Source organism: Manis pentadactyla, chromosome 1 (assembly GCF_030020395.1).
Source record: "Manis pentadactyla isolate mManPen7 chromosome 1, mManPen7.hap1, whole genome shotgun sequence".
NCBI classification, from domain to species: Eukaryota; Metazoa; Chordata; class Mammalia; order Pholidota; family Manidae; genus Manis; species Manis pentadactyla.
The window spans coordinates 194,655,203-194,683,132 of record NC_080019.1 but is presented as its reverse complement, the minus strand read 5'-3'; the positions used below and the strand labels follow the sequence as shown (position 1 = coordinate 194,683,132).

Here is a 27,930-nt window from a genome sequence, read left to right as displayed (position 1 = left end):
ATAGATTTATGATAAACTAGAAAATAAGAAACAAACAAAAAGTTTCCAGTTTTTTCCTGGAAAACTAACTGGCATAGTTAACTTACGTTCTTGAGAATGAAGTACACCCGAGTGTCCCAATGCACTGCAATGCTGGTTTTTAAAATGCATGGGGTCACTATGACCCCAAGTGTCACCAGCCAAACCTGTCAACAATTTGGATGTTTTACTTAAAAAGCAGTCTGTGGTGACATGAGCTCTAGAAAATAAAAGATCCATAAGGTATGTTTCTATTTTTAATGTTCTTGCTTTGATAAATCAATTGCTTCACAAAGATCCCTTTTAAAGACAACAATCCAAGAAAACATATTGTTACAGTATTCACATTTTAAAGATTGTCAGTTCATAGGCAAACCATAACTAAACAGAGGAAGATTGCTGAGTGGTTTCCGTCACTACCTGCCAGAGGCGGGCCTTTCACACCTTTCAGGTATGTTTGAATTTATCTTCAGAAAAAAGTGCTCCAAAGCCTTTTCACACAGGTAAAAGTCAGACCTCCTGAGAGGTCACACAGAAACGACTCCTGGAGCTCTTAGGTATAAGGTGGGTGTTGGCAGCATTGCCCTGTGGTCTGCGAACAAGGGGTGCCACCACCCACTTTACATACTGGATGAAGACCTATTTCACTATCTGGGATCAAAAAACTGAAAGTGGAGCTAGTCTATCAGCTGGAGCTTGTCTGGGGCAGGGCAAAGCCAGTCCAGCTATCTGATCAACAGCTGAGTGGTAGGGAAAACAACATGCTTAATTTGGGTCTCTGAGCACATTCAAAGCATCCTTCATAAGGAAAGAGTTTAACAAGAGCAAAGTCAGGACTGAATCTGCTCACTGAAAAGGAAAGCTCCATGGGCCATGTGTTCACAGATTCTCTTGAGGGTCCCAGGGCTGGGAAACAGGTGTTTATAGGGCACAATCCGACAGCAAACATGCTGGGCAGCGTGAGATGAGCGAGCTCAGCTCGCCTTGTCAGGGCGTTTAAAAGCACCTTCATTATTTACGGGAAGAGGCTGAAAGAGCCTCAGGTTATGTCGTAAGAGCCCCTCTCTGGATTTTATCCTAGTCCTCTGAAGGTAGTAAGAATCTAGAGCTTAGAAAACTGTCTTCAGCTGGAGGGAGTGCACCCCTGACACAGGCACGGAGGCTGAATCTCAGGCTGGCATGGATGGGGGCACCCACTGACATGGCCTGTGCTGCCCTCAACTGCAAATCTCCTGTGCTAGCGAACATGACTTCCCGTGGGGGAGGAGACGGTGACCCGGATGCAAGTCCACACTCTGTCTCCACTGGCCTAAAGAGCAGACGGCTGAAAGGGACAGGGGCACAGGCAGGAGAGAAGGAAGAGGCTGGTTGCTTTCCATAGGTCTGGGTTTAAGAAGTCCAACAGTCAGAACTGAATAAAGTAATCTTTTAGACTTGTGTAGACTTGACTTAAAATATTAAAAACTGTTTATAAATAAGGAACGCAGTAGCTGCATAAAAATATTACTCTCTCCCCAAAAGAACTGATAGTCAAGTTTTACTTTTAAAACTCCTGAAACACTTGAAAGAATTTCTCTGTATTTCTTGCCTATTGTAACTTATCTAGGAAGTACTTTCCTATGATTGACTTTAAGTACTACATTTTTGGGGGAAAAGTCAGTTCCAGAAAAAAATCTGTATGAGCTCAAAATATCCCTCAATGTAACCTTCGTCCAAAACCAACTACTATCACTGAATCTCAAGAACGGATCGCCTTCCTGACCATGCAATTATCCTTTAGAGACATGCTGAACATTGGGCATCCTAATTAGGATCATATAAAGCTTCTATGGAATAGGTGGCCTGTTTTCTCTCTGAAGAAGAGCTCCACTGCCAAGAAAACAAATCAAAACCAAAGTAAAGCCCAGTCTGCTCTTTTGGTTTGTCTTATCACCAGGAAACAGAAGTCCTAAAATTATCCCAGATCTCATATGATCATCTCATAAGATCAAGTCAGAGGGGAGGGCTCCAGGATTTCCAAAGCAGCAAAGTGTAAGGAACAACCCCAAGGCCGGGGCCAGGCGGATGTGCGCGAGCCAGCGGCAGGCAGCTGCCAGCCCTCCTGCCTCATGGCAGGCCCCCTTTGTCACTCAACACTGGCTCGGCTCATCACATAACCACGCTCAGCAGCTCTGAGCCAGAGGACAGAGGACATTTTATATCAGTTTATAATAAAAATTCTGTGCATGACATATGACTGATATATTCTAAAACAATACACAGCTAACATGGTATAGTAACCATTTAACTGCAGTCAAATTTAAGTCAGACTGAAATGTGTATGGTTAGAGCTTTTAACTGACTACTGGCAACCATTTCACTTACTTATCTAAGTCCTAGTTAGCAAATACCTTTAGGTATATGTTTACATCAAGTGTAAATCGCAATCTGAGCATTTATACATATTCTAAAATTTGAAGATATCAAAATTTCATTAAATAGTTGTGACTTTTATAGTAGTAAATGTAAATTATTACCCTGGGATAGCAGAGAACCATGGAATGCTAGCTAACTTCGGGTAGGTTCATTAAATTTGGTCAATTCGGAATATTCCAAATTGAAATAGTAAGCATGATTGTTTCTCCTCTAGAAATTTTATCCCCAATATAGTCATAATCCAATTCATAACGAATTTATAAAAATAGCTTTTTATCCAATAATTCCAGCAAGGTAAAAATAGGAGTTTCTTTTCTGTATAGCACATAAAACAGGCTCACTAAATGTGAGAGAGAGAAGCACACTGTAATTGCCATACACCCACCACCACGTCACGCTTGGCACACCGTGTGCCATTGTCCACCTCACACCGGTGGGGTTAAGGTGCAGAAGCTTCTTCCAAATCTCCATGGGCTGCACAGTAAGTCAGCCCACTGAGACCTGCCTGAACCACAGAACTAAATTAAAACTGCACAATTTTTTAGAAATGGCAGCACTATTCCTTAATCAAATTAGGGGCTCATGGGTGTGTTTATCATTCATCATATTTTTAGCGTTAAACCTTTAAAGAATTTCCTTAAAAACCACACGCACATGCACATACACGCACGCACACGCACGCACACACACACACACACACACACACACTTGGAAGAGGCTGCTGCGCAGGCAAAGGAGCCCTTGAAGCTTACTGTGAAATACAAAAGTGCACTCCTCTATATCTACATATAAAACAGACAGAAATAAAACTGTGTAAAACGTTTGCTGTGCAAACTGTACAAAGTCAGGCCAGCTGGCCCCTGGGTCCTGGCGAGCTCGAGCCCCTACTGCAGGGAATCACTGTTCTCCAGGACCAGCCCACTGATGTGGGTGGGGGCGAGCGCAGCCCCACCATCCCCTGTGCTGTCCACAGACTCATCCTCGCTCTGCTCCGCCATCATGACCTGCTGCACTGCCAGGGTGGCCCCGTCCGAGGACAGAGACTGCAGGCTGTCCACATTCATGCTCACAGGTGTGGTGATGGTCACAACAGCTCCTGCAACAGAACATGAGTTGTGACAATTAAAATTAGTGTTCACAGAGGAAAACATTTTATCACTCAGCTGGACGCTGTTTGCTTCTCTGACCTCCGCTGAACGTTGGGCATCCTAATTAGGATCATATAAAGCTTCTGTTTCTGCAATGCTCAGTGGGGATGAAGGAAACTGTTCAGAGCCAGCCTCAGACCTCGCGTAGCTAACAAGCTCTCAGTTGACAGAAGGTCAGGACTACAGAGAACACAGATGCCCAGGGTGGAAAGTGAGTGCAGTAGGACAGCAAAACAGACCAAAGAACAGGGGAGAAACACTAGGAGATGAAGATAAACGGGGAAACAAAAAAGGAGGCCAGAGCAAGGAAGACCAGAACGAAAGGGAGAAAAGTCTGGAGACATGCTACACCCTGTCTTGCAGCATAAGGATGGAAAGGGAGACCCGGCGAGCCCCCGTGAGCAGTGCGGTGCCCCGGTTCTCTTACAGACCACACAGGGGTTCGCCCCCGCTCATCTGTGAAAACCTCCAGGTGTATTAACAAGTGAGGAAAGCAAGAGGAGACAGCATTCCACACATTAGTACTTGGGGAAAATACTAAAGAGATTCATCCACACATTCCTATCTGCAAAGTGTCACAGCATGTGAGCCCTGGGAACACACACAGGGACTGTTACACGGATGGCCTGGAGGGGATCAGAGGCCAGGACAGAGGAAAATCCACTTCCACTGCTGGTCTTGTTTGAACTGCTTCCCCAGCAGACAGGCATTGCTTTTTGGAGGGGAGGGCAAGGAGGGAGAGAGAAAGCAATACCTTTCTAACTAATTCTTGGATTAAAAGAGAAAACAAAAACTAAAAAATATAAATTATTTAAATATGAATATAAGACCACATATCATATCAAAACTCAAATGATTAAGCCAAAGCTTTAAGTGCACCTACCACAACTCAAGGGAGTTTAAAGTGGAAACAAAATGGGCATGATTTGCAGCCCACCGTGAGGGCGGTCCCAACTGCAGGGCTGCATAGCAGCGGCACTCAGCCAGGGTCAGCACACAGAGCAGGACATGGGCACGGTGGGGGAGACTATAGAACACTGAGCCCAGACCTCACACAGCCAGATTGGAGACCCCCAAAAGGCTCTGGGGATCACCCAAGGCCCTGCCTCAATGATGGGGGATGATCAGCCCAGGGCTGAGTGCTGCGGAACCCCCCAACAAGAACCAGTCCCAGAAGAAAGGCCTGAGAGGATCGGGCCATCCCAGGTAACCTAGCTGCTCAGGCAGAGCACAGAGGACTCACAGCACTGCAGGAACAGCAGCCCCGACGGGCAGAGTCCACCTGCTCAAAGCTGAGCAGGCCGGCCAACAGGCAGGAAAACAGCCCACAGTGAGGACCAACCAACCCGGAAGCGAGAGACGTTAGAATTGGCAGAGAAGGATAGCAGCACATCTGCTGTGACTGTATTCTGTGTGTTCAAAACTTAAGGAAACCCAAAAAGGATATAAAAAGTTCACATATAACTTCTAGAGATGAAAACTACAATGTCTAACATGAAAAACACACTGGGTGGGATTAGCGGCAGATTAAACATTTCAGAAGAAAAAACTCATGAAGCTGAAGGATAAAAATAGAAGCTACCCGGAATGAAACCCAGAAAAAGAAGAGTCCAACATGCTGAAAAGAGCACAAGTAACTGCAGCTTTTCAGGACTACTTAACGTGTGAGCAGCTCATGTCCCGGAGGGGCCGGTGGGAGGGAGGGAAAGGCAGCCATCAGAAAATACATTTGAAGCAGTGATGGCCCCAGACGTTCTCACACGTGACCACAGCCTGCTGAGCGAACACGGTGAGTAGAAGAACGAGGGAGGGAGGCAGCAGTGACACCCTCCCAGGTGTGTGCACACAGAGTGACCTGAAGCTCGGAAAACCCATGGAAATAGAAGGATGCCCTTCAACATATTACCCTGGTGGCCTGTGGCCGCGGGGACCGAGGAGGGAAATGCCAGGGGGTGGGAACACCACAGTCCCACCCTTGGCACCCAAGACTGAGAGGAAAGAAAAACAAAAACAGAAAAACCAGGGTGGAACGTATGGTCAGCATGGGCCTCTGAGACATGGCAATGGTTCACATGTGTGGTGCGCACGTGGATTCCCATGTCTCCAGAGCTGGTGCTCCGTAGCACGCATCTGCAGCTCCTGACAAGTGTGCCCCAGGAAGCGGTCAGGGTAATGCCTTCCGCACATTTTAGGTGCAAAAGACAACCGAGCACACCTTGCCTGTGGCCTAAAATTCACAGGGAACAAGGGTCACTGTACCCCACATCTCACCACCCCGCCCACCATCCTGCCACTAAACCCATGGCCGCTCGTACCTTCCGACATGGTGAGCTCACTTGGTGCTGGTGGGGCAGCTCCAGATGCAATGGAGTCGGGCCAAAACCTCTGAACTGGCCTGTTCTGGGCAGTTTTTTTCTTTGTTTTTGGAGTTTCTGAACAACTAGAATCCAACATTGGTTGAAGAATCCGTCTTCTGGCATTGATGAACCTAAACATTGATGTCAACAAAGGGAAAAATTTCATCAAAATGGCCTTAAAGACCTCCCAAAGTGCGACAAGGGCACCTTCTGAGCCGACCGCTTTACCGACCAGTAATGCCAGCAGCCAGCAGTAACTCCTGCTCTGGTATAAAACGCCAGTGTAATGACCGGCACGTGATCCAAATGTCCAGAAGAATGGCGTATGTGGTTTTAAAATGGTTCCTTTGAATAAAGACCATCCATCTCATGTCACCTTTTCTCACTGTACCTGATTTTTTCCACATTTTTGAGTCTGATGTTCACTATGACCCTGAGTATTCCATCAGTGACACGATTTGAAATCCCTTCCTCTAAGGGAGAGAAAGGCCAGGGCAGCAGACCCACACACTCCACAGTCTCGCCGTGGGACTGCAGTGCGAGCTGCCGATCAGAGCACGGGTCTGAGGGACAAGTTTCATCTTTCAGAAGACTATTATTACCAGTGATGAGCTATTTCTTAGATGGACCAAGTCCTAAGTCACCAATAGCCTAGCCAAACAGCCAGCACAATGATAAAGTCCTCAAATGGCTCAGTGACAAAACCCCACACAACTTCTGCTGCCTGGAGACGAAGTACTCACTTTGGTGACTGGAGCCCACTTCCAAAGAGAGCAGCAAAATCGTACCAGCTGGCAAGTGAGGCAGGACACAGTTTCACATAAATAAACCAGTAGTGATTTTGAAACATGTGAGAGAAAGGACTGCTGTCTTTAGTCTCCACGCCTCCCAGAACCCAAGTGGTTGCCTTCAACTGAGGAAGAGCAGGGGAGCCCAGGTCCACTCCTCCTGCAGTCTCGGAGTACTCAGAGAATGCCCTGATGTACACGCCCCCAGGGCCTGTCAGTCTACACCAAGCCACGTGCCTACCACGTGACCTGCAATGGGAGAAAAACAAAAGACCCCGCACACAACATCAACCACACCATGAGCTGTTCAGACTCACACGTTACCCCTGACCCATACACAGACGGCTTTCCACCAGCCTACGCAACTACTTCTGTCTCCTTCCTCAGTAGTATGAGTGACAAGGCGGTTAACCATCTGCTAGAGTCACACGTGCTGATCTATTAAAGAGTGGACCTTAGTGGACAGCTAAGTAGCTGCCTACGGGGGCAGCAGAAATAAAAGCACTGCATTACTCAGATTCTCTCTGGTTCTGCAGTATGTGACACCTTCTTTCTCTTAATGCCCAAATATGCAAAAAGACAGAATCAGAGAAGGACCAGCCTTAAGGTTGCTCGGCTTTAAAATCCTAAGATTCAAAAACACCTAAAATTGCATTAGGACACACTTTAATAACGTAAATGAGTAGATCAGTGCCACAGAGCTTCCCTCAGAGTAAATCCTCGGTCCCTGCAGTGTAAGCGTGCCCTACACTGGAAGAAATCAGAGTAGCTACAACACACCCCAGCTGGAACGGAGGCCCACTGCTACTTTTCAACATCTGACCCTTGCTCCTGCTTCCTCAAAGCTGCCATGAGGCAGGGATGCAGGTTAGCAACAGATGTACTCAGTCACACTCCAAGGTATAATTTCCATAATTCTAAAAGGAAAGAAAGTCACAAAAAGTAGAAGTAGCTACAAATATTAGTTAAAATTTTAGAATTTTAGAATTCAGAAAAGTCAGGTTATTAAACTGTTACTAATTTTAAAAATTAATAGTTGATGTCAAACCTTCTACGTAAGACAATTCTGTTAAGTCAACAGTAAGTACCAGGTTAGGGAAGGCAAGGAAATCAATGAAAGAGGAGAGTGAGGTGGTGCCTGAAGGGCAGCAGAAGACTCAGAACGTCCAGGAGTCGACCCTAACACGCATCCCCCAGTCAGCCAGCCAGCAAGTCGCTGTCGTGACTACACCAAAACGGGACAGTAACTGAGGACAGGTTAAGACATTACAAACCTCATAGTGACATATACTTGAAGCTTAAATTCTTGTTAACACTTTCCTTTAAAGATTTAACAGGAAATAATTCAAATACTATGGTCTATCATTGCTACCCAAATAAAAAATGAAACCCCACATGCAAGATGACAGGAATATTTGACATGATGCCAAGGTACAGCTCCTGCATATGCACGGCATGAACTGCAAGATTTTGTCATTATTGGAACTTACCTGACCTTCAGGTTTATATTTTAACAATTAAAATAAAATGATACAATGTTTAGAAGTGGTGGGATATGTGTTTTATTGTCTTTCGCGCATACCAAATTAAGCTGAAATCATTTCCTACCTCTAATAAATAAATATGAGATAAATGACTAATAAAGTCTAAGTGTAGCTTGGGTGGTCAGGGCCCAAGTGCCCACAGCTACATGTGACACGGTCACCAGAACAGGGTGCTCACTGATAAAGCAAGCGTCCTGGGTGCTCCCCTCTCAGTCTCCCCAAACCTTGCTGCCTCCCCAAAGGGAAGACTGAGGACTGCTTCCCCCAGTTACAGCTGGACAAAGTGACGCAAGGTTTCAAAAGGAGGGGAAGCTGCGGGGGGGCCACCGAGTGGAGGCCACAGAGTTGGGGTACCTCATCTGGGCCACTGACTGCCCAGAGAGGCCCATCCACAAAAACATCACATTTCTGAATGAATGTGGGGCTTGGGAATAGCGACACAAAGAGAAACACGCTTCTGAGCGGGCAGACAGGATGAGGCAAAGCGTCCACAGTGAGGCCCCTGAAGCTTCAGGTGCAAAGTGGGTGCCGATTTATCCTGAAATCTGCCACCAGTCCCAGAGCTCTCAGAGCAGGACCGCTAGTTCAAAGGCCCCTGCGTTCTCAGCCGAATTTACTACTTCCTAGTGCCGGCACCTCCCAAGCCTCCGTCATGCTGACAGGCAGATGCCCTTACCAGTTGTTGACCTGGAGTAGTGTCAGGTTTGTCTGGGCAGCAATCTGTTTTTTCTCATCTTCTGTGGGGTAGGGATGCTAAAAATAAAATGAAGGGTTACCATGAACCACAGTTTTTAAAAAGGAACTCAATTAATTATCTAGGTAAAATAGAAGCATACAAATAATCATCAGTAAAAGCTGGTGTCAATAGTGCTTTTATTTAAAACCTAACTACAGTCTTACAACTTTTTGTAGAAATTCCCAAAACAGAATGAAGTTTATTCCTAGCCACACAAGAACACACTGGTACTGCAGCAGCTGGGTAAAGCACAAGCTCAGGTGTGGTTAGACACAGTCTGAAGGTTCAAAGGTGAAACGGTGACCCAGTCGCCAGGAGCAGCTGCCCATCGAGGGGCCCACTCCTTGCCAGGTGCTGCGCTAAGCACCTGATACAACCTATAGCCTTTGTATCAACTTTACTGTGGCACAACTTATGAACCAGAACCTACACCCACTTAAAGTGGACAAATGTTACGCTCTGACCCATGAAATCTCTGCCTCCACCAGACAGCAATGCCATCACCGCACATCCTACGGTGATTCACTGACCCCCACCATCACCTCCTGACATAGCTTCCCCTTCATTCTACAGATGAAACACCTGACAGGACAGTCTGCACACTTCCCCACCCTGCAGCTGGCCAAAGAGGAAGCAGGAAAAAGGGCTAGGTCAGGCCAGCTGCCCCAGGCATGTCTCAGGTGAGGATGCATTTTCCCCCAGGTACCCCAGGAACACTCCACCGTAGGAGGCCCTGATGTCAGCAAGGTTTTTTAGGAGCAGACCCCTGCTGGGCTAACGTGGGTTGCCAGTAAAGAACCAAATCCGGGGCTGGGGAAAGGAGTGTCAGTCATACTACTCTTTTTTTTTAATGTAGGAACAAAACATTTCACTTTAGAAAGCAGAATGAACCCCAAAGTATCAAAATTCAGAGAGACACCAAAGGAAAATACTTGCTGTGTACAGTAAATCATTTTTCTAAGACTGACTACTGTCCACATGCAGAAACCCTATTAAGACATTTACTCTATGACCTACATGCACCAAGGTCCCTTATTTGGACTGACAGGGACCCCGAGAGCCAATGGACAGCCAGTAAGGCAGGAGGAGGGCCTCCAGGTGAGCACCCCACCGTGGGAAGGCCACTGTGCCTCATGGTGCAGACGCAGACCACAGTCCTCTTGGGGCTCTACGTGTCCCCAAAGACTGCAACAGTGGCTCGATCTGTTTCTGTATATGAGCGTGTGGCCCCGAGTTAGAGGTCATGCAACACTGTGCTTGCCCTTTGAAGGGCTTGTAAAATGAAAGGGGGCAGAAACGTCAGGGCACAGATCAGAAACAGACAGTAGTAAATGCTGCCCTGGAGTGTGAGAAGGACAGGGAAAGGGAAGTATTCTAAAGAGATGAAGGCAAGAAGAGGGAGAAACTGCTTTCTAGGAAAAACAGTGGCGTTTTAACTGCATCTATGAGGGTTTATTGTTTTAGCAATAATTTGAACACTAAAGGAACTTACAAGGAAAACTGTCCAAGTCTACCACTTGCCTGCTTGTATTCCAGTAATGGCATTACAGACGCATTTATGGGCTGTGACATCACGAGGTGTTCAGAGAGAAGTGTGCCCCCTTCACCACTACCACTTCCCCAGAGCCCCTGGTGCGTCTGGCCCTCCCCCACCATGCTGCCCAGCCCCACCACCACTCCAGCAAACCGACAGGGACCCCCACGCTCCAACCCATTCCTATTAGCGCAGCGAACACCACTACCATTTTGTCCACCAAAATCTTCCATCTTCTTGTGACTCTTCTTCAGACAAACCTGTAGACATGGTGGCACTACCCAAAGGTAACCTGCTCTCCATGGGGACCGTGTGCACTGCTGGTGGGAATGGCTTGGTGGTGGCCAGAGCATTTGAGCAGAGAGGAGAGGCACAGGGCCCCAGCACTCAAGGAGAGGCAGCCTGGGCTCCCTCAGGGCCTCCCCCGAGGAGAGGGGGGGTCCCAACCCCTCCCTGACCGCTCCATGACATCTTGTGCTGGTTCAAATCCAGAGCTGGTCACTGCCTGGGACCCCTGCCCCTCAGGTAAGGGGCCTGACACCAGTTAGTGAAAAGGGTGGCTGCTTACAGAGACAAGGGCTAAAGCCCAGAGGGACCATCGGGGGGAGGATGGAGACAGGTGCCACGGAACAAGTACAGGCCTCAGGCCCCAGCAGCGGTGCCTAGGAAAGGTGGACTCAGAGGAAGGACACGAGGAGCCCAGGACCTGGCCGACACCCTGCTGACAGCCTTGGCACACCAGGACGGGGATGAGGACAGGCTGGTGAGAAGCGAGAGAAGTGGAGGGATGTAACCAGGCCAGCCCAGCTCAGCTGGGCTCTCAGGAAGGAGCAGATGGCCACGTGTAGCCTGGGGACAAACAACTTGGGGTAGAAGCACCTAGCCAAAACACTGGTTCACGGGGCCACCAGGCAGCTTCCTGCAGGACCTCCTGACTACAGAGGCAGCCATGGCATCTGCACCCAAACACCCCTGAGGGGTCCATTCCCTGCCGTGTCCCACCATGCACTCCTCTGAGGCGTCCCACTCATTCCTGACCCAGACTTCCAGACCAGGTTGTCATGCCCTTCCCCGAGTCCCAGGTGGGAAGACTCAGTGGCCGAGCATGGTGGAAAGCAAATCTTTACCACTGAGTGTATCAGGAAGTCTGTGCTTCCTAAGACAGGACGTACTCATGGAGAGGAAACAGGTGCCCAGACACAGGCCGAGTCAGCGCTGCCTACCAGCCACGCTCTAGATCAAGTTCAGCGAGTCCATCTGTGGACCCCTCTGCCCATCTGGGTGATTCTACATCTCCATCTTTGACCTTGTCATGTCTTCCTTATGCTCCAATATATAAAAAACATTGCTGTTTGCTGATGTTTTGCCCAAATGCATCCTTTCTCCTCCCTCTTCTCTAATTTACCACCCTTCTCGGGCAGTTTCTCACATGCCTGTGTGCGAAGAACAGGAGCTGAATTTATTCCCTTCCACCTGTGGCAACCCTCATTCTATGCTAAGTTTCTTGAAGCAAGTCCTCCACTTGCTGGTGACCTCCTTCTGTTCCATGCTCCACCCACTGTAGGACAGTCAACGAAATGCTGATCCTTAACACCAGGCCTACTAGCTCACATAGTAAATTTTTTCTAGAAAATAAGCCAGAAAGAAGAGTCTTGCTAACTGTGAAATCGCTTTCGTTCTTACCCCTATGTGCTGAAAGAGCCAAGATCTCATCACATTGGTAGCGTGCTTCGGCAGAACACCCCTTTTATTCTTAGATGAGCCATCATCTTGATGCAAGATGCTTAGATCTTGGTTTAACTGTAACTGAAGCTTTTAAACAATTGAAAAATAATGTTAGAAAACATAGAAAATTACAACATATCCAAGTAACTTACAACTTCAGATGGAGAAATGACCATGGACCTTATGGATAAATGACTTATCTGCAGTAAGGACATGCACCCTGGACCCTGAATGGGGCTGTCTGAGGATACAGCTTCCTCTGCATTGTAATCGCTTACACAGCCTCAGCTATGCAGGGACTCCTTGACCGTGGGATGGACGCTGAGAGGGCCTCTGAGCCCTCCACTCAGCAGAGTCCCACAGTCCTCTCAATCACCACCTGCTCTCACCTTGCTTCCTCTAGAAATGGACGCAGTAGCATCCCGTTTCCTAGCCTGAAAGGGACTTCAGGAAACCAATGAGACATGGAAGCTGCTTACACCAGCCAGAGGAGGCCATGTCAGCTTAACAGAGGGGCGAGAAATGGAAACAAAGTGTAGATGAGGAATCACAAAGCAAGGGGTAAGGGGACCACCTCTGGCCCAGATGCCACTAAAGACACTGCCTCCCTCATCCTGAGAAAAGCACTGACACATTCTGCCCACTCCATTTCAAAAGGAAAGGACACACATCAAAACACTTCCTCACACAAACGTGAGAAAAGATTGCTATTTAAGGGGCTGTGCATCAGGCCCCGGCACCATGCCTGGGCACAGCGTCTGGCTCCCCACTGCCTGCAGAGACAGTGTCATCTGGACCCACCGCCCCGACTGGGAAGGTGACAAGTACTGTCGGCCAGGGCCTCAGCCTAGACGATGCTCTGTGATTAATGCTCTAATTCAGAGCGTACATATGGCTCTGACTTCACAGGTAGTAGAATGTCCGCCTCTATGGTCAATTTCAGGTGAATGCTTATAAACATCATTTAAAGGATTTGGAAGTTTATTTTGAAGAGGTTTTTACTATTTTATTTGTACCCTCTCAGGATTGACATCATTTTGGATATATTTTTAAAAACAGAATTTATGACTTAGTGGCCATGAAGAGCACTATCTGTATCTAGAATTTCTTAAAACTCAGGATTACCACTAAAGGCATAGTTGTTTTTGGAATGTGTTTGTTTGCTAAAGGACTGAAAACAAATGGTGTGAAGTACCACCTGTGTGCTCACCCTTGTGTATACAGGAAAATGAGTAAAAAATGAACTTTTAAAACTAGTCCCAAAGCACCAGGGCCAAAACTTAGTTTGTCTTATTTGTCTCAATTTAATACATGACATTATTCATAAAATTGGACATGTGTTTCAGCATTGCTCTTTTGTGAAGGTTTAAAGCAAATGTGGGCTCATAAAGAGGCGAAGTGACATAAAGTGGCTGCACAACTTGAATTCACGCATGTGCCGAGGGACCTAACGAGGGCCAGCTGAGCCAAGTGAGGGCCAGCTAACCCAGTTGCCCTCAGGAGCTCCAGGAGAGCCTGGCACTGGACAGGCAGGGCACATGAAGCCCAGGAAACCAGCTGAAAGTCCACTTGAGAAGCAGCGAGACCCACGGCCCCTGCCGTCATTCTCTGCAGATGCCCCCTGCCCCCGGCCTGCCCTGCCAGAAGTGGGGTGCAGAGGGGGGGGGACAGTGGCGGAGGGAGGGGTCAGGAAGTCAGCCACAGAGGGTGCTCCGCCCACTCGGCCCCGCAGCCCCACGTGCCCCAGGCGCCAGCGTCCTTTTCTGAAGAAATTGAAGGAAGAAGCACTAATGGAGAATCTGGAGGCCCACCCACAGAAGAGCCAGCTTGCTCCTGCCCAGCGCTTGACGAGCACCAGTTTTCTAGTGACTCATGTTTTCAATAAAAGGACCTAGTGTCCCCAAACACCTGACACCCTGCATCACAGAAAGCAGACTCTAAAGTGAATAAACTTTTCAATGCAGAGGGAACAGCGAGAGTGCAGAAGCTAAAGAAGACTTCGGCCAGCCATGAACCAAAACCAGGATGCTACTTTAAGAAAAAAGGGCACAGACGAGAGCAAAGAAGAGTCTGAGAAATAAAAACTATGCTGAAAATTTAAAACTTGTTCGATGTGTTGGAAGATAAAAGGCAATCTGTCAGAGAGAAGACAATGGGAACACAACTACAAAAGTAACAGAAACCGAGACTCCACTCAGGAGGTCTACTGTTCAGTCAGTAAGACTTCTAGAGAGGCACGTGGGCAGGGCGGGGGTGGGTGGGGTTGTCTGTCACGGAGAGCGTTCAGGGAAATGTCCTGACTCAAGGATAAGCCCTTCGGAGCCAGGGTCACCTCCCAGTGGCAGCACTGCTCCCACAGCGCCCTGGTGCCTCCCCGAGGGCGCATCCCCACCCAGGACTGTCCGGGTGGCACATGCCAGCAAGTAGGAAGCCAAATTAAAGTCATTTTTAGGTTTGCAGAGTCTCAACAAAACGTTCTTCCCATGCAGAATTCCAGAAGCTTTCCAAGGGAGAGTACAGCCATGCAAGTGGAAGAGTGGGATCCAAGAGAAGGGAATCCTCAAGGTGGTATCAAAGGGAAGTTCCATAACACACCCCATGCCCTATGCCCAGCCTAGATAGAGGACAGCCCTGGAGGCCACATGGCATGCTTGTTATCTAAGAGGATGTGAGGACTCAGCCATCAATGCCATGAAAACATTGCCAAGGAGGGAAAATAGAAGATATTAACTTGGGTGGAAAGAACCATTTGAACCAGATGGTAGTACACACAGCTCAGCAGAAGCCAGGATCACATGGTCATGACGACAGCAGCACGGAGAACGACACGACCTCGCTGCGATGAAATGTGCGGAGACGGGACAGACACAGTGAGCAGGTGAGGAGGCCCTCACCTGGCAAAAGGCCAGGCCTGCATGTTTGGAGGGTGAGCTGAGAGAGAGGGCTGTTGTTCAGAGACATGGAACAGCAGAAGCAACAGCTAAGACATCTGAGAGCAGCTGCGTGTGGGGACCGGGGTGGCAACTGCTGTACTTGTGACAAGCCGTTTGCATGTTGGGCACCCCATGCGGTGACACAAGCAACTTGATAAAAAGGCAAGACTGAGGAGTAAAACAGAGGCAAAAAACTTTGTTACAGGCCAGACAACAGTAAAACCCTATGATATACAAATAACAGTTGTACAAAGACAACTCCACGGGAAAGGGAAGGACGCAGTGGGAGAAGAGACCAGTGAAATCTCCCACCCTGCTGAATCCTCATTTTCTCAAAAATCTTTAGGGCAGTTTGCACTTGAAGTACAATTTATGGCTTTCCGGCAGAGATGTCCTAGGAAGAGCACCCAAATCCTGCCCACGCCCAACTGGCACTAGGTCACAGTGCGCACCATGGTGGGGACTCTGCCCTGGGGAGCACGGCGACGCCATGCAGAGCCACCGTGGCTGCTCATGGCCCAGCCAGACACCAGGCGGGGATCTGCCCCATGGGGCAGGCGCAAGCGTCCGAGGGCTCAGCCATCACTACCACCACACTGCTGCTGCAGCCGGGACTCGCCCACGCGTGCCCCCTCATGTGAATGACGCCGACCACCAGTGCTGACAACACGAACCATGACAGACCATCAACCTCCCTGACAAAACCAACCCTGATAGGTTCCGACACAAAAACAGACAGACAGTCACTGCTGAGTTCCTCCAAGATCTGAAGCATAGCAAGACCCAAACCTTGGCCAAAAAATAAGAAAAAAAGAGCCCAAAGCAACCCAAATATCTATGACAGAATCATATATACAGTCAACCCTCAAACAATGCAGGAGTGTGCTGGCCCCCACCTTGCAGTTGAAAATCCACATATAACTTTTGACTCCCCCAAAATTTAACTACTAAATGACCAACTATAACCTTACTGATGACATAAACAGTCAATTAACACGTTTTATATGTTGTATGGGTCATATACTGTACTCTCACAATAAAATAAACTATAGAAAAAAGATATTAAGAAAGTCCTAAGGAAAATACATTTACTCTACTGTATTTATTGGAAAAAATCTGCATGTAAGTGGGCCCATGAAGTTCAAATCCATGTTGTTCAAAGCTCAGCTATAATGTAAATATTTTATTCAAAGAACACTCCCCACCTGTAATCAGATCTCTTCACTCTCCTGCTAGAAACCCTGAGCAGCTTATCTCTCTGGCTCCAAGCCCTGCTACACTGGAGCCATAAACAACAGGGGCCACGACCAGCTCGAGGCAGGCTGCAGGCCACTGAGCACCGGAGCAGAGGTGCCCACAGGCAGCAAGCAAGGGAGTGTGTTCACCTGTCTGCCACAGGGAGTGGGGAGAGTCACATGCATGTCCATGTGAGAAAGGGTTCTACTGAAATAATCCAAACTCCACATGTTTGCTACTTCAATCATTCATCTTTGTCTGTAAGAACATCCAGGTCAGGAGAAAACTTCCCACTATAAGGCATTTGACTTCAAAATGTCTTCCTCTAAAAGCAGTTCACTTTGATACTAGGAAACACTCTGCAAACCAGAAGCTGCTCTGTGTTTCAGCCGTCTACAGAGGGAAACTCCAAGGAGAGGGCTGGGTGGGAGATGAAGGAACAGTGCTGGTGGCGGCCAGCTCTTCCCCTGCCCATTGCTGAGCTTGGGAAGTCACTTCACGTCCTGGGAAGTCCCACATGTGCCCAGATGACCTCTGAGGGGCCCCAAACCTCTGGCCCTGCCAGCTTGACTTTGTCCATGAAGTCAAACACAGCAATACCTGGAGAGGGTTGCTGGTCTGTGCCGGCCCAGCCCTCTCAAATCTGCTATCTGATTTAGGAAGAAAACACTGACATCCCCAAGGCTGGGCCTCAAAGTTGTTAATAAGGATGTAGAAAATATCTGTGCAGGCCAAAGACAGAACTAACATAAAGAATGAATCAATGTTCTTTAAGTAAGAACTGGTAACAGGAACATTTTCCGATTTAAACCTAGCTAAATGTAAAAAAAAAAGCGTATGTGTGTGCATAAGCGTCTTTATACATGTATGTGTGTACAGTGTATTTGTGTGTGGTATACATGTGTGTATGTATCTCCAGAATTTTTAGGGGTCTGGCAGACCATCCAGTCCAGTCTCATTTTACCATACAGGCACAGAGAGGGCAAGATATCCCAAGGTCACAGCATGTCAGAGCATGCTGGCCATGAGGCTGCCTCCTGTGCTTTGGGAGCTGTGTTCCCCAGGAGGTGGTGGGCCAAGGGGAGGAGAGCAGCCTCCTTAGAACAGAGCCCCCACTGGGCAGCGTGGAGAGGGGAAGGGGTACACCTCTTTCAGGCTTCTTATCAGGGTGTGGGAGGATGTTAACCAAGGGCCTGGACACCCATGCCAGGCACAGCAGGTGCACAGCAGCAAGAGCAGACAGGACCCAGCCAGCCTAACACTGCCGCAGGAGGTATCGGGGGCCTCAGCATGGCCTGGAACACCAGCTTGGTGGTTCTGCTGTGAATCTCCACAGGCCCCAGCAAGAGGGCATCTACACAGCCTCAAGTCTCCCAAGGTGGAGACGGCTATACAACCCAGCATTAGCATGGCCCACAGGATTGCTTAAGGGATAGTGAATGACTCCCCCTGCCTCCTCTTCTCTTCTGAACTCTGCAATTTTGTCACCATGAGGGAGAGGAAGGGTGACAAGGAAACAAAACACTAACACTGAGACTGGGGATTCCACAGGAAAGTGAGGCTGAGACAAATGATCTCCAGCAGAGGGAGCACTCCAGCCTAGTTCTACCTGTGCACTCACAGCTGTGCAACATGCCCCCCAAAGCCCTTCTAAAGGAATGGCACACACACCTGGGAGTTCTGGATCCTGATCGTTCCAGGAGACAACGCCTGCGTCACCACTTGGCCCTGGGGAGTAACGACGGTGACAGGCTGATAAACTGTGCCACCTCAGAAAGGAAGCAGAGAAATTAAATTACTTTTAAGTTTCAACATTGAAAACATGCTTCTTAGTATACTTATGGAAGGAATAAAATCTCTAGCTTGATGAGCTTTTTAAGTCACTTCAAATGCTCAGCTATACTTTGCTAGCTGACTTCTCACTATAAATTATTTTAAGAACCCACCGGACAAGCAGCGCATACGTGTCCCTTACAAAGGCTGCTCAGGACTTGGCCTGCTTGGGCAGGTTCTGTAGTTCCCTTCCCTTTGCTTGCCTCTGTTTCTACTTTCCCCCACAATTAGCATACGTTAAAAGATTTTACCAAAGTCATAAATAACAAATATTTTTATTACAGCTGGTTTTTAAATCAAATATGCCTTCATCTTCCTGTGGAGGTCTCCCTTTGTGCTATTATGCCGCATCCCATTTTCATGATGGTTTTATATTTGCAATGTTCTAGATGCACCAGGGAGCTCTAGAATCTGTCCCCTTCCTGTAATGGTTTTGTTATACAAGTTAATACTAACACTACGACTGCGTTTTTATCTGCTCACTGTCAATTAGTGACACAAGTTAAGATTTTCCAGATGCTGCAGGGAGCACAAGTAAACATGCTGTTATCTGAAAATTACAATTTGTCTTTGCTATATGTTTTCAACTGCTATATAAAAGCTATCTTCTCAATATTTTTTAGTAGGGAAACAATTTGCATAAAATATTTGTTACTAAGAATTAACAAGAAACAGGTATTCAAAAAGCTCTAGATTTTGGCACTCCTATATAGAGAACTGGCGTTAATTAAAAATTATATTTATGTACCTCTTCATTCTATTATAAAGAGTTTTTATACCTGCCACCGTTGCCATGGTTACATTCCCCTGTTGCAGCGCAGAAGCGGGCACCATGATGCCTTGAGGGCTGAGGGTACCTGTGATCGCACTTTGAATTTGCTGTCAGTCAGAAACACACAGTGAGCGGTTGTTAGGAAACAGAAAACCCATGTTTAAAACTTCAAACAAATAACAAAATTGTGTCACTAACAACAATGCTTGAGGCAAAGAGCACAATCAGATGATCAGCACTCATTATATCTGCAAACCAAGAAATGTAAAACTGACTCAGTATTAAATATGATGATCAATACTGGGATACTAGTTTCAATTTGGCTTCCAGAAGATTATCTTCCATTTTGTCACCACATTACACATACCTTAAAGCCTAGGAGGTATGACTAGGAAGACCAAAGTACCTAATCTCATCATACACCTTTCCCATTCTATTTGGCTCAACTCTTGGGTTCTCCAAGAACCAAAGCCTCCTTGGCAGGACGAGCATATTCAAAGGATTGTACCCCAGGGTCAGAGGATTCTGAGTGGTGCCGGGGGAGTCACCCCTGGTTCTCCCACAACTCTGTACCCACCCTTATCACAGGACAGAGCACATTCAAGACCCCCAGTGTTCCCGTTTGTGGAGTGCTGCGCCTGGGCCTGCCCTGTAGCAAGCTCCGTGCAAATGTCTGTGAATACCATGTTGGAGATTCACTCATCTGAAACTGGATCCAAATGAGCTAACTTATGCATTTACTGTGACGGCTGGACTGGTGGCTGCAAGGGAAGGGATCCCCAGACCTGGGCTCTAGCTCAGGGTCTGGCACACAGCAGGCATCCAGATATTTTAGCAGTTACATAGCATAAATGGATATCATCCAAAGACAATTACTCTGTGGACTACCACCAACCTGAATGTATTCAGCCTTGGTAGGTACATAATATAGACTTGGTCAGAATAAAAGCTAAGTGATCCAAATTAGTAATCCAAGATCTAGAAAAAGAGGAACAAAATGAAACCAAAGCAAATAGGAGGAAAGAAATAATAAAATCAATGCAGAAACCAATGAAATTGAAAACAGAAAAGCAAAAGAGAAAAATCAATGAAAATAGAGCTGGGATTTTTTTGTATTGAAAAGATCAATATAATGACAAACCTCTATTAAGACTGATAGAAAAAAGAAGACAAATTACCAATATCAACAATGAAATAGGGGAGATCACTACAGACCCTGCAGATCAAAAGATGAAAAATGAGTGCTGTTAACACTCAACATGCACACATTTGACATCTTAGACAAAACCCAACATGAAGCAAATAATCTGATAAGCCCTATTATTCAGGAAACTGAATTCATAATTTAAAAACTTCTAAAATAGATTCTCCAGATCCAGGGAGTATCACTGGAGAATTCTATCAAATATTTAAAGAAGAACCAATGCTACATAATCTCTTCCAGAAAATAGAAGAGGGAATTCTCTCCAATTTATAATTATATCCTCTCCAACTTATATTATACCTATATTATATCTCTCCAACTTATATTATATCCTGATTCCAAACCTTGACAAAGACTATACCAAAAAGGTGACTACAGGCCAATATCCTTCTATGTTTAAAAATGCTAATAAAATATTAGCAAACAGAATTCATGTATCTATATATAAAAAATTGTGTCATGACCAAATGGAGTTTACTCCAGGAATGCAAGGCTTGTTCAATACTTGGAAAATCAAGTAATGTAACTTACATATTAATAGGCAAAAGAAGAAAAATCACATAATATTAGTCCATGTAGGTAAAGCCTTTGACAAAATTCAATATAATAAAAACTCTCAGAAAAAATAGAAATCGAGAGAAATTTCCTCAACTTGATAAAGAGCATCTAGAAAAAACTTACCAATAGGATGGTGGGTGGGGAGGGAGAAGAGGATTAAGGGGCACTATAATTTGCAATTACAATACAGGTAGGTCACAGGAAAGGCAGTACAGCCCGGAGAAGACAGGTAATGACCCTATAGCATCTTACTATGCTGATAGTGACCGCAACAGAGGGGGTGAGGACTTGATAATACTGGTGAATGTTGAAACCACAGTGTTATGTGAAACCATCATGAGATTATATATAAATGATACTCTAATTAAAAAAAGACATGAAGAAAAAAGAAAAAGCCTACCAATAAATTATAATTAATAGTGAAAGTCTGAATGCTTTCCCCTAAATCAAAGATTGGGAACTAGGCAAAGATGTCTGATCTCACCAATCCTATTCAAGATAATACTGGCCATTCTAGCCAATGCAATAAGGTAAGAAAAGGAAAAAAAAAACATACAGATCATAGTGGAGGAAACAGAATAAATAGAAAATCCTAAGGAATCTATGAAAAGGACCTCCTAGAACTCATAAGTGAGTTCAGCAAGATCACAGGACACGAGATACATATACAAAAATCAACTGTGTTTTAAACCCAAGAATGGACTAACAGTTACCAAAGGGAAAGGGACTGGGGAGGAGGGGTGGGAAGGGAGGGACAAGGGGGGAAAAGGGGCATTATGATTAGCAGACATAATGTAGGGGGGCGCACAGGGAGGGCTGTACAAAGCAGAGAAGACAAGTAGTGATTCTATAGCATCTTACTATGCTGATGGACAGTGACTGTAATGGGGTATGTGGTGGGGACTTGATGATGGGGAGTCTAGTAACCATATTGTTGCTCATGTAACTGTAGATTAATGATATCAAAATTTTAAAAAATCAAATGTATTTCATACAGCACAGAAACGACAAGTAATGACTCTACAGCATCTTACCACAGTGATAGACAGTGACTGCAATGTGGGGTGAGGACTTGATAATATGGGTGAATGCTGAATCCACAATTTTGTTCATGTGAAACCTTCATAAGATTGTGTATCAATGGTACTGTAACTTAAAAAATCAACTGTGTTTTTACATACTAACATGAACACTAAAGGTAGAAAATATAATACCATTTACAATTGCTCAAAAAAATATAATACTTTAAAATACTCTAAAAGCATGAGTGTAGGACTTATATATCTACAACTATGAAACACTGATGAAAGAAATCACGGAACCATAAATAAATGGGGAGACACCATGTTTGTGGACTACAACAGTCAACATAATAAAGATGTGAATTGTCCCCAAAGTGATGTACAGGTTTAATGCAATTCCTATCAAAATCTCAGCAACAATTTATAGACAAGATTATTCTAAAATGTATATGGAAAGGCAAATGAACTAGAAGAGATAAAATAATTTTGAAAAAGAATAAACTGGAAGGAACATTTCCCAATTTTGAGATTTAAATATAGCTACAGGAATCAAGACTACATGGTATAGACACAGAGATCAATGAAACAGAACAGAGAATACAGAAACAGACCCTACAAACATGCCCAACTGACTTTTGACAATGGTTCAAATGCAATTCAATGGAGGAAGGACAGCCTTTTCAATAAAGAGTGCTATAGTAAATGGACATCCAGAGGCAAAAAAATGAACTTCAGCCTAAGCCCTCACACTTTGTACAAAAGTTAACTCAAAACTCATGGATTTAAGTGAAAAATATTAAAACTTTCAGAAAAAAAAATATGAGAAAATCTTTGGGATTTCAGGCTAGGCAGAATTCTTATACTTGACACCAAAAGTATAACTCACAAAAGGAAAAATTAATAGATGGGAGTCTACCAAAATTTTAAATGTTTGCTCTGTGAAAGACCCTGTTAAGAGAATGAAAAGATAAGCTACTGACTTGGAGAAAAATTTGAAAACCATATACCTAATTGAGGAGTAATATCTAGAATACTCTCAAAAGCCAGTAGTGAAAAAAGAAATCCAACTAGAAAATGGGCAAAAGATATGAACAGACATTCCACCAAAGAGGATCTACAGATGGCAAATAAATGCGTGAAAGGATGGTCGGTATCATTAGCCATCAGGGAAATATCCTTGCACACCATAAGAATGGCTAGAGATTATAATGGTGCTTCAACTTGGATCAACCTTGAGGCCATTATGCTGAGTGAAATAAGCCAAATACAAAGGGACAAACACAGCTTGATTCCCCTTCCATAAGGTAGCTAGTCACATTCACTGAGACAGAAATAGGTGGTGGGTCCAGGTGCTGGGGAAGGGAGAATGAGAAGTTAGTGTTTAATGGGTACAACGTTTCAGTTTGGGAAGAGAATGTTCTGGAGATGGATGGTGGGGATGGTTGTACAACAATGGAACGTGCTTACTGCTACTGAACTGTACACTTAAAAATGTAAGATGGTAAAATTTTAGGATATGTATACTTTAACCACAATTTGTAAAAATTACTTAATAAGTAAATAATGCATTTTAAAAAAGAAAGAAATGAATGGTACTCCATCCCCCAGAAATATGGAGTCCAGGGTCTAGAACACAGATCTCGAGGCCTCATTAGATTCACTGCATGAAGCCCAGTGGATTCTCTCCAGCCTGAGAGAATTCATCTGCAGTCCAGGCCAGGCTCAGAGATCTGGAAGACCCTTTGAGTAGAAAAGCCCTGCAATTCTGAAGGGGCTGGTGGTCTCAGAAATCTGCACATTTCACCTTTTTAGACATCACAGTAACTGGGAAGTAGAGTGGGACCCAACATAAATACCTGGGACTGGGCAGGGGAGTATGGGCTTCCGGGTTCTCCACTCAGGAGAGTTTCACTGTTCATTTTCGTTTTTAGACAAGCAATGTATCGACTGCAGAAATCTTTGCAGAGTTCATTAACCTTTTCCAGTTCAAGAAGATGAATACGCAGAACCTGGATTGCTTTTACCATCTAGAAGCAGAGAAAATGAAGACTTTCAAACAAGAGGAAGACAGCATTATTAAGTTGGTAAATAAGTTGTAATTATCACCACATAACCATTCTTAATTATTAGCCTGAACTGCATAGCCATGGCCATCTGTACTGTCAATAACAGAAGGGGAATAACATCAGAAATTATGCAAAACAAAACAACACATCATTCCAGGGCCACTGACCTGTAGTTTGGTATTTTCAGGGAAGACAGTCCAGCGTCCACCCCAGTGGGTCATGGGAGCGGAGGACAGCAGAGCCTCTAACTAGCACCAGCACCGACTCGCCACATGTGGGGCCCATCACTCACACTTGCTCTGCTCTAGTTCCTTCATCTATAAATGGAGATGAATCTACACCCACCTGATAAGTGGCTTTAATTCTGATAAAGTTCAACTTACCAGTTCTGCCTTTTACAGATCATGGAGGTGATGTACAGTCTAAGAACTCTTTGCTTAGCCTTCATTAGCCCTAGAGCTGAAAGACTTTATCTTAACGATTTTTCTGAAAGTTTCAGTTTAGTATTAAGTCAGTAGATTTTGGAGTAATTTGTCCCACAGTAGTACTAAACTAACAGTAAAACTGCTACCATAAGCACCATTTGCATGTGGATCCACAACCCAAAACTCAGCTCCTTCCCCAGAGGAGTGGGTGAAATGAGCCCACTGATTAATCAGTCCACTGAGCATCAAGCTCAGTGAGGCCCCGTGCTAAACACCAGTCAGGAGAGCTGGGGGCCATGCCAGCCTGGGGCCACTCTGGCTACACCTGCTCTCCACTTGCCAGTGACTATATGACAGAGATCCAAAGGCAGAGAGAGCTTCTGGTCCTCATCCCCAAAAGCAGGCACTGTTAGTCTCATTTCAAAGCTGAGGAAACAGACTCAGAAACAGACAACTCGCCTATAAAAATCTATTAGGCTGTAAGGGTTGAATATGTAATGGGAAATTTTTTTTTTAATCACAACAAAGGGTGGAAAAAGACAAATATCAAATGATTTCACTCATCTGTGGAGCACAAAAACAAAGCAAAAACTGAAGGAACAAAACGGCAGCAGACTCACAGAACCCAAGAATGGACTAACAGTTACCAAAGGGAAAGGGACTGGGGAGGATGGGTGGGAAGGGAGGGATAAGGGGGGAAAAGGGGCATTACGATTAGCACACATAATGTGGGGTGGGGGTACGGGGAGGGCTGTGCAACACAGAGAAGACAAGTAGTGATTCTACAGCATCTTACGCTGATGGACAGTGACTGTAATGGGGTATGTGGGGTGACTTGGTGAAGGGGGAGCCTAGTAAAATGTTCCTCACGTAATTATAGATTAATGATACTGAAATAAAAAATAAAATAAAGAAAAATAAAGTTAAAAATAAATTAATTAATTAAATATAAAATAATAAAATAAATTTAAAAATAAAATAAAATAGAATAGAATAATAAAATTAAAACAAAATAAAATAAAATCACAGCGAAGTCCTGGGCAATTTATTTAGGAAAAATATTTAGGAAATTTATTTCCCTCCTTCTCTTGCTTCCTTACAAAAAAGACCCTTTTCTGCTGGTAAGAGCTCAGACTGAGATTTTGGTCTGGGAGCTGACAGGCTGTACAGGAAATCCGGACACAGACTGCCAATGCCCACCAGTCCTAGAAGGCACTGCTCCTTCTGGGTGCAGCAGGGACCAGCAAAGAATTCTCCATTTCCCTCAGGAAGCAGAGAACGCTGAATCTTGGAGCACTGGACTTTTGTCAAGCCTGTCCCTGCTCTGGGTTCGTGAGCCTCGCCAAGTCATCACAGAGCTTTGTCAGCCACCACAGACCAGTGCCAGCCCCAGACAGAGTGGTCTTGGAGAACAAGGTCACCTGTCCATGATCAGGGAAAAGATAAGAACAGAAGCTGGAAACAGACATGCTGCCTGAGAAGAAAGGCAGGTGAGCACACAAACCCTGAGGAGCCTTTGCAAACATTAATTAGGAGAGAACTGAATCCCCAGTCTATGGAGGACACAGGTTCAAATCATCTTTTTTGATTATAAGAGGAAAGGGTAACACTGGAGGCCAAGACCTGGGACATTCATCACATAAGAAAAGTTATTTCATGAATCATACAATCCTCCCCTTTAGCAGAATGACAAACCATCTAGAATTCTGATCAGAAGTTTAAAATTAATTGAACAGATTTTAAATTTGGAAGAAATGAAAAATTAAAAAAAACATGTATTTTACTTACTAAATTGTCAGTTTCTGGATCTTCACAAAAGAAGGGTTTTCCTTCCTTCTCTTGCTTCCTTACAAAATTTTCAATATCCACATCAAAACTGGCAGAAGTTGTACCTTCTGAGCCCTGTGTAGACTGTTCACATTTTTCAAATAACAAAGCTAATAATGGAAATAGTGGATGCCTGGGGGGAAAAATTTTAAAATGTATGTTCTACATTTTCATGAGAATGTTTTAGTATGTATGTAAGTATTATTTTATATAACAGTTTTGTTGAGATGTATTAATTCACATACTATTCAATTAACCCATTTAACATCTATAACCCAATGGTTTTTAGTATATTCACAGAGTGGTGCAACCATCACCATGGTCAATTTTAGAACATTTTCATTATCCCCAAAAGAAACCTGTAGCCATTAACTATCACTCTCCATTTTCCCCCAAACTCCAGCCCCAGGCCACCACTGATTTACTTTCTGTCTCTACAACTTTGCCAGTCCTAGAGAGTTCATTTAAGTGGAGTTATACAATAAGACTGTTAGTGACAGGCTTCTTTCAAAGGCTCATCAGTGTTGTAACATATATCAGTACTTCATTGCTTTTCAGCATCAAATAATATACCATTGTAGGGACAGACTAGTTTTACAGTTTTAAGATTTGCATTTAGATCTATACTGTTTTTAGTACATTTATATAAAATGTGAGAATAGATTGAGGATCTTCTTCTACATACAGATGTCCAATTGTTCTAACACCATTTGCTGGAAAGTATACTTTTTCTCTACTAAACTTTTTTTGTGCACCTTTGTCAAAGATCAAATTGTAGTTGTATAGACCTCCTTCTGGACTCTCCATCGTGACATTGATCTATATGTCTACCTTTTCACCACTATCAATCTCAATTACTGTGACACGATAGTAAATCTTAAAATAAAGTAGACAGATTCCTCCAACTGTATTCTTTTACAAAAGTGTTTTACCTGATCTAGTTCTTTTGATCTCCATGTAAAATTTAGAATTAACATGTCTATCTGTACAAAAATATCCTAAGACTGTAATTGCAATTGCATTAACCTACAGATCAATTTTACAACAAATGACATGTTTACTATGTTGAGTCTTTAATCCATGAACATGGTATGTCCTACATTTATTTAGGTTTTCTTTGATTGCTTGCATCAGTGTTTTATAGTTTTTAGCACAAAGGTTTTGTACATGCTTTGTTAGATTCATACTTAAATGGTTTTGGAGCTCTGTAAATGACACTGTCCTTTTAATTTCAGTTTCCAACTATATATTACTGGTGTGGAAATAAGACTGATTTCTGCATGTTGCCCTGGTATAACCTGTGAACTCATTAAACTCACTTTGGAAGTATTTTGGTAGGCTCTTTGAGATTTTCTACACAGACAACCATGTCATTTTACTTGAGTCAATTTTATTTCTTTCATTCTAACCCAGTATGCCTTTTCTTTCTTTGTCTTGCCTTAATGCATGAGCTAGGACTTCCATTACAGTGCTGAACAGGAGTCAGAGTGGGAGTCCTGGCTTTTCCTTCGTCTTGGGGGAAAACAGTCTCTCATTATAGATGATGTGAGTTCTAGGTTTTGTAGTTGCCCTTCATCAAGTTAAGAAGGTCCTGCTTATTAACACTTTACTGACCGTTTTTAACCACAATTGGCTGTTGACTTTTGTGAAATGCCTTTCTGCATACTTTATATGATCACATTGTAGATCTCATTTGTTGATCTTTGAAGAGTGAACAAGTCTTGCATTCCTGGGATCAACTCCACTTGGTCACTATATTTTCCTCTTTTTGTATGTTCCTGGACTTGGT

At 44.7% G+C, this 27,930-nt stretch overlaps 1 protein-coding gene across 10 annotated transcripts in view; it reads right to left on the bottom strand.

Moving 5' to 3' along the window:
- Positions 1-262: 262 nt before the first annotated feature.
- Positions 263-27,930, bottom strand: part of PKNOX1 (PBX/knotted 1 homeobox 1) — a 67,641-nt gene continuing 39,973 nt past the window's right edge. For 9 of the 10 annotated variants that reach the window (XM_036911974.2, XM_036911972.2, XM_036911973.2 and 6 more), the window contains 8 exons: positions 26,103-26,274; positions 23,680-23,850; positions 19,047-19,146; positions 18,106-18,203; positions 12,224-12,352; positions 8,947-9,023; positions 5,897-6,069; positions 263-3,529 (listed from right to left, as the gene is read on the bottom strand). In XM_036911974.2, coding sequence (XP_036767869.1) covers positions 3,318-3,529; positions 5,897-6,069; positions 8,947-9,023; positions 12,224-12,352; positions 18,106-18,203; positions 19,047-19,146; positions 23,680-23,850; positions 26,103-26,274 — 1,132 coding nt within the window. In that variant the 3' untranslated portion in view covers positions 263-3,317. The remainder of the gene's footprint in view (positions 3,530-5,896; positions 6,070-8,946; positions 9,024-12,223; positions 12,353-18,105; positions 18,204-19,046; positions 19,147-23,679; positions 23,851-26,102; positions 26,275-27,930) is intronic. The other variant, XM_036911980.2, reaches the window with a different exon arrangement.